Source organism: Paraphaeosphaeria sporulosa (assembly GCF_001642045.1).
Source record: "Paraphaeosphaeria sporulosa strain AP3s5-JAC2a unplaced genomic scaffold CC84scaffold_15, whole genome shotgun sequence".
Lineage (NCBI taxonomy): Eukaryota > Fungi > Ascomycota > Dothideomycetes > Pleosporales > Didymosphaeriaceae > Paraphaeosphaeria > Paraphaeosphaeria sporulosa.
This window is the reverse complement of record NW_017253374.1, coordinates 314,703-329,067: the sequence shown is the minus strand read 5'-3', so window position 1 is coordinate 329,067 and position 14,365 is coordinate 314,703. Positions and strand designations below refer to the sequence as shown.

Sequence of the window (14,365 nt, the reverse complement as noted above, 5' to 3'; positions counted from 1 at the left end):
CTGCCATTGACCACTGCAACGCATGAAGCCCAAGTATAGTCAGGATATCATTTCCCAAATTGCGTTACAGCGCGCGTGTCTTATCGAACGAATGACCCGAACAAGACAAGCCACCAGGCTGTTGAAAATGAAACAACCGTAGCCATCGAACCACGCGCGGGCGCTGGCCTCGACCCTTGCGTGCCATCCCTCTGAACCACTCTCACGCGTCCTCGGTGCGCGCCCCAAGCATTCTGAGCCCGCCGCGGCTCATGCGCCTTGCCATGGAATTCTGCGCTCGCCTGCGCTTCAGGCAAAGCGAACCGTGTAATCCTGCCAGCCCGCCCCGCCAGGGTCTTTCCTTACTGCAGATCCTGTCCCGTTCAATTGCTGGCTTGCCTGTTCGGGCGTGGCCCAAGGGAGTACGGGCATGACGGCCGTCCGGGATATAAGAGGACGAGTGTACTCGAGCAGACACGGGCAGGCGAGCCTGGGCTTTCGTACTCACACTCTTTGCTCTTCATATAGACGGTCCTGCAAGGCGGGTATTTGCCGTGTCTTCTCGCTGTGCGCGTTTACGTTCCCTCTTCTTTTCTCGACCCTCCTTCCGTCCGTCCTGTCTTTCTTGACGAAAGTCGTGCGCTCTTAACACACCTACCTTGAGAAGCAATTGCTTGCTCGAAGAGACAAAGTCCATACCGTGACTCTACAAACTCGACCGCCTACAATGCGCTTCTTCACACCACTCGCCTTCCTGGCCTTCGCCATGTCCATCACCGCAGTGCCCATCACCCCATCTGCGCCCTCCCTCCAACGCCGCGCCGAGCAATTCCGCCTCCAAGGCCTGCAAGAAGTACGTACCCGCCCCACCTTCCCACACACCACATCCATCCCTCCCATATTAACATCACCACCCCAGCACGAGATAGCCGAGAAGCTCACACTCGTCTCCACTCCATCTGCCGAGGACGACTCCCCCCTGCCCACCTCCCTCTTCTCCTCTCTCAGCACAAAACTGCACTCCTTACTGCGCCCGTGCTCCGAGGAGGACCATGACGACTACGACGACATCTCCGGCGACATTGCACCGGGGTCGCTGGAGGCGCCGCAGATGCTGCCAAGGCCGGTGGCGACGCTGGGGAAGCCGTCTGCGTTGGGACGGATCATCGCTGTGCTGAGGAAGGGCGATGAGGGTGGCAACTTTGCGTATGAGGGGAAGGAGTTGGAGTTGCGGCGGCCGACGGGGATGAGGCATTGGGGGGCGGCGGATAAGTGGAGGTTGTTCTAAATGCTCTTTTTGGAGGTCGGATTCCATCACACCGGTAGATGTTCAACAAGTTCAATATATGTATCAGCGCTTGACATGCACATGTGCATCACCACATCAAAAATCTTTTTTCAACGGCCGTCACTGTGCGTGTTGTGCCATAGCAGCAGACACGGAGTATCTGCTTGATTGCACGCCTTCCTTGCATGCGCTTGACGGGGAGGCGCTCGCAAGCCATGGGCCTGCGCGAGCTTGCATGTCCGCTGGCTGTCGGAACTCATGTCGCGTGTCGCACCACTCGGCTCTCCAGGGCTGTATCCTCGCAAGCTCGCTATCGAATGCTGAAACACACTACACATCGAGCACGCGCGCCACCAGTCCGAAAGAGACCATCGATGCAACGACGGCACAAAACGGGCCTGACAGCGCACATCTGCAATCCGCGCGAGTGGATGCCTCACGCGCGCGTACATTCCTTCTCACGCCAAAGCAGGAGTGCACCCCTTCACGAATGGTGGTGAGAAGCCAATGGATAGTTGCGGAGCGCCTGAAACGGGGGTATGCGTTGAGAGAAGTCAGATCATAACATGACCTGACCAAACATGTCTGTATCGGCTCTACTATGCGCAGCTGCGAAGAAAACATCGTCTACAGTGTGACAAACCCCCATTCCGGGGGACCAACGGGGCCGCCCATCTCCGCCTTTCCATCTGGCAGCTCACCAGCGGCTTTGCGTCGCTTGTACACCCGCAACCACACTGCATCTGCATTCCGCTTGTCCAGCGCAACTTTGACCTGAGGATTGGTAATGACAGGCTCAAGCATATCCAGCACATCCTCGAACGCCTCGCCGCTGATCGGGATATGCGCGGAGATGGAGCACAGGAGACGCACGAGCGCATCCCAGATCATGCGCGCGGGCGTGTCGATGTAGATGACTGTGTTCATCTCGTTCGAGGAGGGCGCAAGATCCGTCTTCTTCCCAGCTATCTTGCCCAAGTCTTCGCGCTTCATGCTCCTCATCTTGCCTGTTCCTGACGCCCCACCCATCTTCCCTCCAGTGCGGCGGTGAAGCTTCTTGAACACGGGAAACGCGTTGTCGATCCGACTCCGCATGAATCCGCCCGCGTACTCACACAGCAGCCCTACGACGTCAAGCGCGGAAGCGACGATGTACGCCTCGGTATCCTCTAGTCTTGGGAGGAGGATAGGCCAGAGGGTATTTATCAGTGGCAGAAAGGAATTTTCGTGACGCGACAGGGCGGGAATAGTCGTTTGTAGGAGGGAGAGGAGGGAGGTCCGGAGCGGAGCGGACGAGGAAGTGAGGTAGTGTTGCGTCAGCTCTGAGATTTTGAGGAGGAGGGAGTACGTGAGGGGCGCAGGTGGGGCCGGGTCTTCGGGTTCTGGTTTGGGAGACTCGTGGTCTCCGGGTGAGTCGTCTTCGGGTGCGGAGGGATCCTTGAGCGTTTCTGGATCGAGGTCTTTCCAAGGTTGTTGGGGGAAGGCGCCCCGGGGGAGGGAGGAAAGGTCCCGGGCTTGTTCGCGGGTGCGGTGTTCTAAGGCTTTGAGCTGGGTGAGGATGTCTGGGGTTGGAGAGTCCTCTGGCGCGTGGGGGGCGGAGGAGGTGATGGCTAGCTGCGGCGTTTTTGCGCCTTCTTCGGCCATGCCTTTGAGCACCGAGAAGAGCAGCTCGACGAGACTTGGGTAGCCGTGGTATCGCTCTAAAGCGCCGAATATGCTCCCCACGAGATCATCTAGGTAAGGTAGTAACGACGGGCCGCAGAGACGCATCATCATGAGGAGGACCTGCGGTGCTTGTGGTGAGACGTCGCCGTAGCTCAGACGAAGGCCCACCGCGTTGACTATGTAGTCCACATTCGAGATCACCAGCTCGCTGGCGCTGCCGTACCCGCATGATTCGGCGATGATGTTGAGACAGGTGATTGCGTGGTTTCGAAGCCCGGGGTTGGAGCTTCCTAGGCAGTGCAGCACAGGATACAACGTCTCCGTCAGTTCGGCTCGGAACTCAGTCTTGTAGCGGGCTGCTTGCATGGCGAAGACCTCCAATGCAAGAGCTGGGGCGTGCCAGTTAGGGCTTGGGGAGGTGTCGTGCGGACTAAGAACGGTTAATGCGTGCGAGTAAAGATCATCGAGAAGCTCCTCCTGCGGGTTGGAGCCACCAAGGTCCAGAAAGTCGTCAAAACAAGGTTTCAACCGCATGGTATCTCTCAGTAAGTTGACCGAAACCCAAAAGGTCGCTAAGCGGCTTTCCTGCGTTCCAACGTCCAGACCGTTGACGAGGTCTTGGGTTATGGTGATTGCGGAGTTGGACTGGGCGAGTTCGCGCAACAGTACTCTGAACTCCTTCACTGTGTCATCCTGCCCTTTCAGACGAAATTGAAGAGGTGCGAAAGACGCTGACGTGGTCGTCCCAGGTATCAACTGCTGATCAAATAGGATGGGTGGTGCTGCTTCGACGATTGATTCGGCAGTTTTCGAATCGTTGAACACGGCCGATACACCGTCCCGAAGATTGTCTGCAAGCAGGTCGTTGACGAGGATCTGATCTTCATCGAATAGACGTAGCGTAGTGGAGATTTGATGGATGACTTGGCGTCGACCGGCATCGTCTTTGGACTGCATCAGCCTGGGTAAGGATATGATCCACCCATGCAAACTCTCTTTGAGAAGATCAGCGAGTTTTGCGTCTGTGGAGAGCATGATTCTCAAGTCGCTCTCATTTGCGTTGTTTGCATCGCCGCGCCCCGCTAGTATGACCATAGTCTCTACGACCATACCTGAACAGTCGGCTAGAGAGTTCCGACACTCTTGTACGATTGTTGTGCAAAGGCGGAGGAGAGCCTGGCGCACTTCCGATTTGTCGTGGTTTCGCAGCTTCAACACGTTTCCTAAGGCAACCTTGATCTGTGAGGCCGTTGCTTGCAGCCACGAGACGGATCGTACGGTCTTGCTGCCGTCTCGTGAAGATTCTGGGGATAATTTTGGAAGATCCTTGGTAGCCTGTTCACCCAGTAGACGAAGGAAGAGAAGGGACATGACATCGAGGCAACGCTCAAGCACGCGAAAGGCTGTGCGGTTAGAGCTACTGGGAGTCAAGACTTTTGTAAGTGAAGACACTATTCTAGGAAGGAAGCTGGCCAGTGCGTCCAGGTCGTCTATGGCGGAGACTAATTTTGATGTTGCAGCGACGGCCTGCAGCCTGATGGTGTTCGAGTTGCTATCAGCGAGGCAGTCTAGAATAACTAGGATCGATTCCCCTAGGGCCGGAATGTTGGCCGTTGCGGTGAGCTGTTGCTTTCCCTGTGTGCTCTTAGATGACTGGGCAAACAACTCTGTTATACATTTCAGGGCCAATGTTTGTAGCTCTTCAGAGGATCCGGCGACGCCGTTCTCGTTCGAGGATGGTTTAGCCATGAAGGTGAACAGGATGAGCAGCTGTCCTGACAGTTCGGGTGCCAGAGAGCCTCCCCATCCTGTTCGAAGGAGAATCGAGATGCACTCAAGGCAAAGCTCCAGAGCGCGGACAGGTACTGTGCGAGAGATCCTCAGGACTTGGGAAATGGGCACGAAGACATATTCGGCCAGCCTTGAATCGACCGCATCGGGCTTGGAGCTCACTGCTTGGAGGGCGTTGAGCAGTTTCGATAGAGCATCGACCAGGTCCTTCCGCCCGTTAGGCCTCTGGGCGAGCGTGGCTGTAATTTGCAACAGTTGGATGCACGGCTGCTTCAGCTGTGGAGTATCAGTCGAGCTCTGCGTACTGTTCGATGCTCTCTTACCTGGGCGAAGATGTGCTGCCGCTCCATGGTACGAGAGCAGAGCGGCGTCGGATCGATGAAGATGTATCATGTGACAGCACAGGGTAGGTTACCGGATGGGGTTTAGAGCGGACTTGCAAAAGGTGAAGGCGAAGGCGGGTGTCCGCATGGTATGCTCGCTGGTTTGCGCGGGGAGACGTGCGCAGGCAGCTTTCACCTGCCGGTCAGCGAGCTTGCTGCTCCAGGCTGGGTTGACGTGTGCACGGCGATGGCCAACATGGGTCGAGCAGGTGAGAGAGCTGTGCATGGTAGAGAGGGCTTGGCGACGCGCGCAGCCTGTGGAAGCTTTTCGGTACGCGTTGGCCTTAGCGCGTAGTGCAGGTGCATGGTAGCTCCTCTTGAAGGCTGCCCACGCCGTCATCACCACCCTCAGCGCGTCCTCACAGCAACCCGCGCCCACGCGTCGCCGACCCTCACGCCCGCCGCCCGGCACACGCACACGCGTCGTCGCGACAACCCATCCCGGACTCTCACAGCCGCTGCGACTCGGCGCATCTGCCGCGCAGCCACGCGACATGGCTTCCCGCAGCCGGCGCAGCGCCGCGCACGAGGTGGTCGAGGAAGAGCAGGCGGAGCTCGAGGGCGTCAAGAAGCTCCGGTTCAGCCAGACGCTCGTGGGCAAGCCGGGCAAGCAGCTCGGCGTGACGGAACTGCTGGCGCGGCTCAAGGCGCTGTGCGACGAGCTGCGGGACATTGACCAGGAGGAGGCCGACACCGAGTCGCTCACGCGCTCTGCAAAGGAATTGGCCAGCCCCAGCCTCATACACCACAAAGACGCCGGCGTGCGCGCGTGGACGGCATGCTGCATCGTCGAGATGTTCCGCCTGTTCGCGCCCAACGCGCCGTACACGGCCTCGCAGCTCAAGGTGCGCCTCCCCGCCGCTGCTGAACGCGAGCTTGACTGACCGGCTGCAGGACATATTCGCCTTGATAGTCACCAAGATCCTGCCTCTCCTCGGCAACCCCTCGCACCCCTACAACAGCCAGCACATGTACATGCTCAAGTCGCTGGCCGAATTCAAAAGCATCGTCATCGTCACCGACATCCCCGGCTCCGCCACCCTCACCCAGTCCATATTCACCACCTGCTTCGACGTCCTGTCTGGGCCATCCAAAGGCTCAAATGGCGAGGAATTGAGCAAGAACGTGGAACACAACATGACGGAGATCCTGCGCATCTTGGTAGACGAGAGCGCCGCAATTGCGACCGAGGTCGTCGATGTCATTGTAGCGCAGTTTCTATGGGCCGACCCGCAGATGCTGGCCGCTTCCAGGGGCAAAAAGAATGTCACCCTCGACGCAAAACAATCCACCCTACGGCGTAAGGAAGCGCCTCCGGCATACAACATGGCAAAAAACATCTGCAACATGTACCCAGATAAGATGGCGCGCCTCTTCGGCACCTACTTTGGCTCCATTATCGTCGACTTCACTTCGGGAAAGAGTGCGCGCGCAGATGAGTCCGACGATGAGGGAGACAAAGGCCCTTCGGAAGAAGACATCAACGAAGCGAGCAAAGCCCACCGATTGCTCCGCGAGCTGTGGCGAAGCGCGCCAGGATGTCTGAAAGAGATAGTACCCCATCTCCAGGACGAGCTGGCCACCGAGAATGTGCAGCTGCGCCAGCTGGCCACGGAGACGATTGGAGACATGATTTCTGGCATCGGAGCTGCCGGCCCTCCTCCGCTTCCGGACCTGGATCCTGCTGCGTACCCCTCGCAAAGTCTCGCATCTTCTTCCGTCCACGCCTACAACTACCTCACTACTCCAGCGTCTCTCAACTCGTTTATCCTTCATCACTCGTCCGCTTACCACGTTTTCATAACACGCAAGAATGACAAATCGCCAATCGTGCGCGCATCTTGGGCCACAGCGATTGCCCGAATCTTGATGACGTCGGCTGGTAACGTGGGTTTAGATCCCGAGGAGGAGCGTACGTTGTTGAAACACTTCGCCGATAGTCTCATTGACGGCGATGATCGGGTCCGACTTGCTGCTGTGAAGGCAGTGGAACATTTTGAGTTCAACGACATCGTGCGGAAGCTTGGAGTCAACGGTGGTGCAGCTCAATCAGGTTCTATCCTATCCAACCTTGCCGATCGTGTCAAGGACAGAAAGCCCCCCGTTCGAACTGCAGCTATAAAGCTCCTTGCGAAGATTTGGGGAGTAGCCGCCGGTGCCATTGCCGAGGGGAGCGTAACCGTCTCAGATCTGCTAGGACCTATTCCTTCTCGAATTCTGGACGCCTACTATGTCAGAGACCCAGATCTCACTGTTCAGGTCGAATTGGCAACATACGATTCACTTCTGCCGCTCAGTTTTCCGCCAATCAAGCCCAAAGCTGCTGTGAACGGTGGATCCCAAGTCGTTAAGGACAGCCAACCGAATGGCGAACAAAGTTACAGCGAAGCAGACCTTGATAAGATCCGAGCCGAGCGACAGCTTGTCCTCGTACGCGGATTGGACGAACGGGCAAAGAAAGTATTCTATGCCAACCAGGGAAACCAGACTGCACACGCCACCTACATGGAGCACTTCCTGAAACTATGTGAAGAGTACAATGGTGGTGTCATGGAGGGTTCCGAGAAGGACACCAAAAGAAAATTGGACGGTCTGATTGCCTATTACGCCAAAACACTGCCGGATGTCGCGCGGGCGGCTGACGATCTTACAAAGTTCGCCAAGGCACATGACCGCCGAAGCTACCAGCTCATTCGGTTCTGCATGGCGCCCGAGAGCGACTATCGAAAGATCTTCAAGTCTGTTGTAAGTAAGCATCAAGATTGTGTTGAATCACACTAATTCGCCTCTAGAAAGAGCTTCGCAAGAGGATCGAGGAGAACCCACCCAGTCCTACGCTACTAGAGACCTTGACACCCCTTCTGTACCGGGTCAGCCTGCTTTGTTTCAACAAGAGCCACGTTCCTGCAATTATCGAGTTCACTCGTACGGACGAAAAGGGCCTCGCTGCTACAGCCCATGAGGTTCTCAAAGAAATCTCCACGCAGCACCCCAAGGTCTTCTCTACGCATGTGAAGGAGCTGTGCAAAACGCTCGAGAGCGAAGCACCAACACAAAGCGCCACGAACCCTCCTGGCGCTGTCGATGATCTGAAAGCCTTGGCAAGTTTTGCGAAGAAGTTCCCTAAGGAAATACCATTGAATGCCAAAGATGGTCAGAAACTGGTCCGCGGTTTACTCAACTTCACCTTATATGGCACGCCTCCAAAATCTGCTAAGCATGCTATAACCATCCTCATGAACAGCGACAACAGCAAAAAGAGGCACGCAAAGGAGATCCTCCAAAAGAGCATCAAGAACTTCGATTATGAGTGCGAACATTGGCTGACAAAGCTCGCGGCTCTCAGCCAACTCGTCCTTCTCGCACCCGATGAATGCGACGCGGACATTGATGCAGTCTTCACCATCGCAGTCGAAAATGTGCTGCTGAAGCAACATCTAGAATCTGACGAGGCCGAAGAAGAATGGATGGACATTCCAGACGACGACATTACTGCGCGGACTTGGGCACTCAAAATTCTTGTCAACCGTCTACTGGCATACACGGGCGACGAAGAGCGTACAGATGCCTCCGATCAGGTGCTCAAACTGCTCAACCGACTCGTTAAGGAGAACGGGGAGGCTTCTAAGAAGAACCCAACTCCATTGGCACACCGAAACCGACAGCGACTTCTGGCGGCAAACTTTCTGCTCAAGCTAGCAACCGTGCGGCGACTCGATAATCAAATCACCTCTGCTGACTTCAACCAACTCGCTCTCGTCACGCATGACAGTTGTTTACAGGTTCGTAAAGGCTTCGCGCTAAAGCTGATGAAGTATCTCGGACAAAATCGACTCCCTACACGTTTCTACAGCATCCTCTTCATGTTTGCCCATGAGCCAGATGCCAGTCTTCGGAATATCTTGACAACATGGATTCGCTCCCGACGGGCTATATTCGCCTCTCGCAAGGAGACGGTTCTGGAAACTTCTGTCTTTGCCAGACTGCTCAGTCTGCTCGCTCATCATCCCGACTTGGCGGATGATGAGAGCTCGCTAACGGAGATTGTCAAATACATACTGTTCTACCTCAAGACGGTTGCGACCGAGGACAATCTTGCACTCATATACCACATGGCTGGACGTGTAAAGACGGTCAAGGACGGTGTTGATCCTTCTGCCGCGAGCGACGATAAGCTCTACATCATGTCCGACCTCGCACAAGCGGCGATATTGTCGTGGGAAGAAAACAACGGCTGGAGCATGCAAATGTTCCCCGGCAAGCAAAAGCTGCCTGCTGGTATCTTCAAGCCGCTCGAGAGCCACGAACGCGGGCAGGAGATCGCGTCAAAGCAGTACATTCCTTCGGACTTTACCGACCTTCTCGACCCGCTCGTACGCAGGACTATCAAGAACAAAAAGAGAAAGGCTGGAGATGGCGCTGAGAAGCCGCGTAAGAAGGCAAAGGCTGAGAACGGGGTCAAGAAAGAGAGGACCAAGTCTGAACGGCCGATCAAGACCCCGCGCAAGAAGAGGACAGGGGATGCCAGCGGCGATGAAGATCTCGACAGTGCGGTTGCGCCGTCTTCTGGCCCGAGGAGAAAGAGTGGTCGCAAGAGCAACGTAAGCAAGAGTTACGTCGAGGTCTCAAGCGACGAGGAGGATACCCAGGCTGGCGCCGAGCAGGACGAGTCAATGTCTGATGCCGAGAGCGAGCAGGCGGAGGAGGATGTCGCAATGGAAGATAAAAATACAGACGAGGCAGTTGAGTCTGAAGCTGAAGCCGAGCCTGAAGCCGCTGCAGAAGAGTCGGAAATAGAAGCAGGACCAGAGCTAGAACCCGAACCAGAACCCCAGCAGGAACCTGAACCCGAGCCGCCACGCAAGACCCGCAGCCGCCCTACAAGAATTTCCGACGCTCCATCCTCACCCGAAGCTCCAAAACGCAGAGCTGCTCGGCCAGCTAAGGCAGCTACTCCAGCCAAAGTCTCCGCATCTGCCAAGGCAGCGAAAGAGGTCAAGGCCCCCACACCCGCGAAATCAACCCCCGCAAAGGAAACCAAGAAGGCTACGCCGAAGGGCAAGGCCAAAGCCAAGGAAAAGGAAGTGGCAGTCGAGCCCGTCGCCAACGGTACCGGCATTGTTAGGCGCAGTGGACGGACCAGAGGGTAAACTCCTCTTTCTCCGTGATGTGAGGTGGGGTTGAATTATGTATGATACATTATAGTGTCGCTTTTCCGGGGCTCGCCCTCTCCAAGTGCTTTGCGGGCGAAACAGGGCAGAGCAAGAACCGGAACATGCGCTATTGTTTTGTCACTTTCGAAGCGATCGATGGATAGATGGGGTGGCGCGTGGTGTGGCATGACTAATGAGCGTGCTGTATCTTATTCTCCCGATTACGTGTGATACCTTTTTCCATGTCTTATGTCTGTCTTGAGAGTGTGTGGAGGGGATTTGGGCGGATGCGAGAGCTTTTCGAGTATGCGGAAGGCGAGGCTGGGAATGTGGATGGATGTAGGTAGGGTAGGGTACATGGGAAATGCACCCAGAGATTCAGTGGCGAATGCGGATGACGAGTTTGTGCAGTGTACTGCGGTGCATCGCCATGTTTCAGCAAGTTGCAAGCCCTAGTATATGTTGAACTATCGAAGCCTAGTGGGCTGCACGGGTAGCTTTTTCCCTGTGTCATATAACTCTAGGAACAGCGTGCGGTTCTCTCAGGGTTAGATGTCACGGTAGCAGGAAGCTATGAAGGACTGTATTGATTCCTATGAGAGCTGATACATGAGATGGTTTTTATGCTCAAGCTTATCGGCCCGAGAGGCTTGTACCCCTCAGCAGCTGGCGTACACCCAATCAATCTCAAACAACTCTAGTTCCGTCACATTAGATGTGTGAGCGTGAGATGGAAGACCCCATTCGGCGACTGTGAGGCTACAGGTCCACTTATGTCTTGTTGTTCAGAATCGCTAGAAAGCCTTACTCGACTTGAAGAAGAAGAAGAAGATCTGCGGCGTCGAAAAGAGCTGACCCTGGGCTTGGCCGCCGTATCATATGGGATGGCCAACCTCGCCAGCATATCCCTAGGGTCTCTCATGGACTCATCAAGCGAATGTTCATGGTCGGACGCCTTCTGGTCCTGGGATCGATCAGGAGTGACCTCGTTGATAAGATCGAGAGGGTCATTTTTGTTCCTGTCCGTCATCCTCCCTTGTGATGGAATCGCCCATTCGTCCTTGTCCGTCGTCTTACCCAACGATGAAACTGTCCGTTCGTCCTTCCATGCGTCCTTCCCAAGCGCCTCAGGTTCTCCAAGGGCATTTGCTTCGTAAGCCTCGGGTTTCTTGACACTCTTGCTAATGGGAGGTCGCGGCGTATTACGATGCTTGGAGCGGACGACGATAGTGGCATCCTTCTGACCCCTTTTCTTTTTCTTCGGGTCTGATGAAGAGAATAATCTTGCTGCTTGCAAGAATCTCGACGTTCGGGAAATTTCATTTTGTTGCTTGGTATGGGAACTTACTCTCCCCTGGTTGGATTTTCTTGTCGGCCTATCCTGTCGTAGTGGCGATGTTCCTGCTCGCCTCTCTTCGGCGTCTCTTCTCAATTTCGTTGCTGCCTTTCTTGGCTCTGTCTCATAGACTCCGTTCTCAACCCTGCGATTATATTCAGCTCTCATTCGTGTCCGCTCGTGAAGTGGTACATCCAGCTGTGGACTCGGCATGCTCGGCATGCATAGATCTCCGGAGTCGTCTAGCGGATACGGGAGTCTGGCATATGATGGCTCTTCCAGGTGCTCCGAGCCAGATCGATCAGACCAGTCTTCTGACTTGTCTCGCGGATATGGGAGTGCGATATGAAAGGTTCTTTCCTTCCGTTCTTCTGACTTTCCGCGCGGATACGGGAGTGCGATATAGGGTGTCTTTTTCTTCCGTTCTTCTGACTTGCCTCGCGGATACGGGAGTGCGATATAGGGTGTCTTTTCCTTCCGCTCCGAGGCAGAGCGACCAAGCAAGCCTCGATGATGTGTCCCAACTTCAGGTTGCTCCTCATTAGCATTCGCGCCCATGCCAGGCAGTAGTGTTGTGGCGGTGATTTCGCCTGACGAGAATGGAGTCGTTGGGTAGGCAGAGCTGGGAGGGTACCATGGCACTCGAAAAAGTGCTGCAGAAAGCTCAATTCCAGGGTCTGGTGTCACGTTCACCCTGTCACCTGTCTTTTGTGTCGCAGGCAACGCTTGCTCGTCATCCACGCAAGCCGATTTCGGCTCCGGCTCTAGCTTTGCGGACGGTATATTGGCTGCTTCGGGTTGGGTGGCGCTTTGTGGGGAAAGTATGGCAGGCTGTATCTCAGGAGTAATATTCTGCTCATCGTCACTTGGCAGGCCGACAATGATAATGAAGGCTTCATCAGAGCTTGGCGTCTCTTTTTTGTCGATTGCTTGGATGGAGTCCATATCCGTTGCAGTCTCGCGGTCGATTTGCTCATTCAATGGTGACGTACTGCCGGTATGAAACGGGAAAGGCTTGCCCCCTGTTGGTCGTAGGGTAAGCGTCACATCAAGATCTGTCCAAGGGACCGACTCTGAGGCATCGACAATAGAAGTTCCAGACGTCCCAACACGAAACGTAGGGGAATTCAAGTCTGACAGTATCTCATAGTTCTCAACAACACTAGCATGGTCAACAGTAGATCCGTACAGTGATAGGAAACTGGCGTACCTTTCGAGTTCACCAGAAGATTGGGAGGAGCCATCTCGAAATTCATCAAACCAGACGTGAGCTAGAGCATCGGAGGCCGTCAACCGATCTCGTGGAAAGGGCTTCATCAGTCCTTGAACGAGTTGAATACCTTTAGCGGTCATCATTGAATCCTGCAATTTGCTTGTCGGAAATTCTGATCTTGCGTTTGCATAAGCGGCAAGGTCCGTAAGGAATGGCTGAGATCCACACATCATTCTGCATGCGATTTCTCCAAGAGCCCAGATGTCGACTGCAAACGTGTACTCGCGCTCGTTCATCAGCATTTTTGAAATTGCGGCTTCCTCGAGGAACAATGATCCTTTCTTTAGAAGAACCTCTGGAGCCAAGAACCCTTCAGTGCCAGCGATTGTTCGCAAGGCAGTCATTCCTTCCTCCGCTCTTTTGGATATGCCAAAGTCGCCGATCTTCACCCACCAGCCTTCTTCATGATCCTTGGTTCGTCGTACTAGCACATTGGAGGGCTTTAGATCGCGATGAGCGAATCCATTGTCATGCATCTGGTACAGGCCCTCTAGTATTTGGTATGTTATCGAACGGGCATCATCTTCAGACATTCTCCCTGCTGTGTTCATGTATTCTTGCAGATCACCATGTTCAAAGTATTCCATGGTAATGAACACATGATCTCGAGATTCGAACCATCCGTAGCTCTCCACGAAAAAAGATTTGTACTGCGAATCGATCAGTCCATACAACAGTGCAAGCCATGTATAGATACGGAGGGGAATCTCATATATCAAAAGCTTGGAGATCGATTGTCCTGCGCACGGTTCGCCTTGCGCCGTCTCTCGTGTCTACGAAGGGCGAGAATTACCTTACCACGTGAGAACTTAGCGATAGTCTCAAGCTCTCGACTATAGTCCACGAAAGTGGAGGTCCCAGTGCGCTTTCGAATCCTTTTCACAGCTCGGTCTTTAACGTCACTTTCTTGGCCTCCGACGAGCACCTCTTTCCAGACAGTGCCAAAAGCGCCCTCGCCTAGAATACCGCCAACGCGCTGCCATCGTTGCTCTCTTTTGATCTTTCTGTGACCGTTACGACGGTCTGATGTTAAAATCGTATGTTGCGTAATGCCATCTCGATACTCTGTTTTGAGTTTTGAGTCCTTCACAAGGTCTGTAGTAGGGCGCATGGCTCAATACTGGATAGGCGATCGGACCGATGATTCGCACTAGCGGGAGCTAGAGTTTGAGGGCTATGGTCGCTAAACGACGCCAATAAAAGAAGAGAGCGACGATAACAACATCGAGTCATGTGCCCTTGGCATTAAAGGCGTGGACAGAGAGCAGCGCGACGGAGGTTGATCGCTCAGCCTGGTGGTGCTGACCTCGGGAGGACGACAACATTTGAATTGTGCGCCCGGGGTCTAGTCCGGGGTCCCGAAATCCCGGTCCAGTCAGCCCCACGCCACGTGACGAGCAGTGGGCCAGCACAGCCTTGTGTAGCCATGTGCATGTGCGAAAGGCACCTGCACATCGCATACGTCCCAGGCTTCTCTTACGGCAGTTCATCTAAACT

The 14,365-nt window shown here is 54.8% G+C and overlaps 5 protein-coding genes across 5 annotated transcripts; 3 read left to right on the top strand and 2 right to left on the bottom strand.

Moving 5' to 3' along the window:
- Positions 1 to 706: 706 nt before the first annotated feature.
- CC84DRAFT_1222979 (uncharacterized protein) lies at positions 707 to 1,267 on the top strand (the record flags this gene model as incomplete). The annotated part of the gene is made up of 2 exons (XM_018183448.1): positions 707 to 832; positions 899 to 1,267. 2 exons carry the CDS (start codon positions 707 to 709, stop codon positions 1,265 to 1,267), a joined length of 495 nt encoding a protein of 164 aa, XP_018029652.1.
- Positions 1,011 to 1,863, top strand: CC84DRAFT_389610 (uncharacterized protein). Its single transcript, XM_018186013.1, has one exon. It carries the CDS (start codon positions 1,326 to 1,328, stop codon positions 1,830 to 1,832), a length of 507 nt encoding a protein of 168 aa, XP_018029651.1. The 5' UTR covers positions 1,011 to 1,325; the 3' UTR covers positions 1,833 to 1,863.
- On the bottom strand, positions 1,791 to 5,282 carry CC84DRAFT_1200002 (ARM repeat-containing protein). Its single transcript, XM_018181646.1, has 2 exons — positions 5,047 to 5,282; positions 1,791 to 4,999 (listed from the first exon to the last, which is right to left on the bottom strand). The coding sequence occupies exons 1-2, from the start codon at positions 5,071 to 5,073 to the stop codon at positions 1,895 to 1,897; spliced, it is 3,132 nt and encodes a 1,043-aa protein (XP_018029650.1). The 5' UTR covers positions 5,074 to 5,282; the 3' UTR covers positions 1,791 to 1,894.
- Positions 5,283 to 5,600: 318 nt separating this feature from the next.
- On the top strand, positions 5,601 to 10,637 carry CC84DRAFT_1157203 (uncharacterized protein; the record flags this gene model as incomplete). The annotated part of the gene is made up of 3 exons (XM_018177000.1): positions 5,601 to 5,951; positions 6,001 to 7,851; positions 7,899 to 10,637. The coding sequence occupies 3 exons, from the start codon at positions 5,601 to 5,603 to the stop codon at positions 10,254 to 10,256; spliced, it is 4,560 nt and encodes a 1,519-aa protein (XP_018029649.1). The 3' UTR covers positions 10,257 to 10,637.
- Positions 10,638 to 10,965: 328 nt separating this feature from the next.
- CC84DRAFT_1210191 (kinase-like protein) lies at positions 10,966 to 13,979 on the bottom strand (the record flags this gene model as incomplete). The annotated part of the gene is made up of 3 exons (XM_018182272.1): positions 10,966 to 12,757; positions 12,806 to 13,518; positions 13,662 to 13,979. The coding sequence occupies 3 exons, from the start codon at positions 13,977 to 13,979 to the stop codon at positions 10,966 to 10,968; spliced, it is 2,823 nt and encodes a 940-aa protein (XP_018029648.1).
- Between the last annotated feature and the right edge of the window lie 386 nt (positions 13,980 to 14,365).

Excerpts from the sequence above, each read along its gene's own strand:
- CC84DRAFT_389610 (XM_018186013.1), top strand. The coding sequence starts at position 1,326 with ATGTATCAGCGCTTGACATGCACATGTGCATCACCACATCAAAAATCT.
- CC84DRAFT_1200002 (XM_018181646.1), bottom strand. The coding sequence starts at position 5,073 with ATGGAGCGGCAGCACATCTTCGCCCAG. Across the intron at positions 5,000-5,046 it reads GGCAGCACATCTTCGCCCAG|CTGAAGCAGCCGTGCATCCA; the intron begins GTAAGAGAGCAT and ends GATACTCCACAG.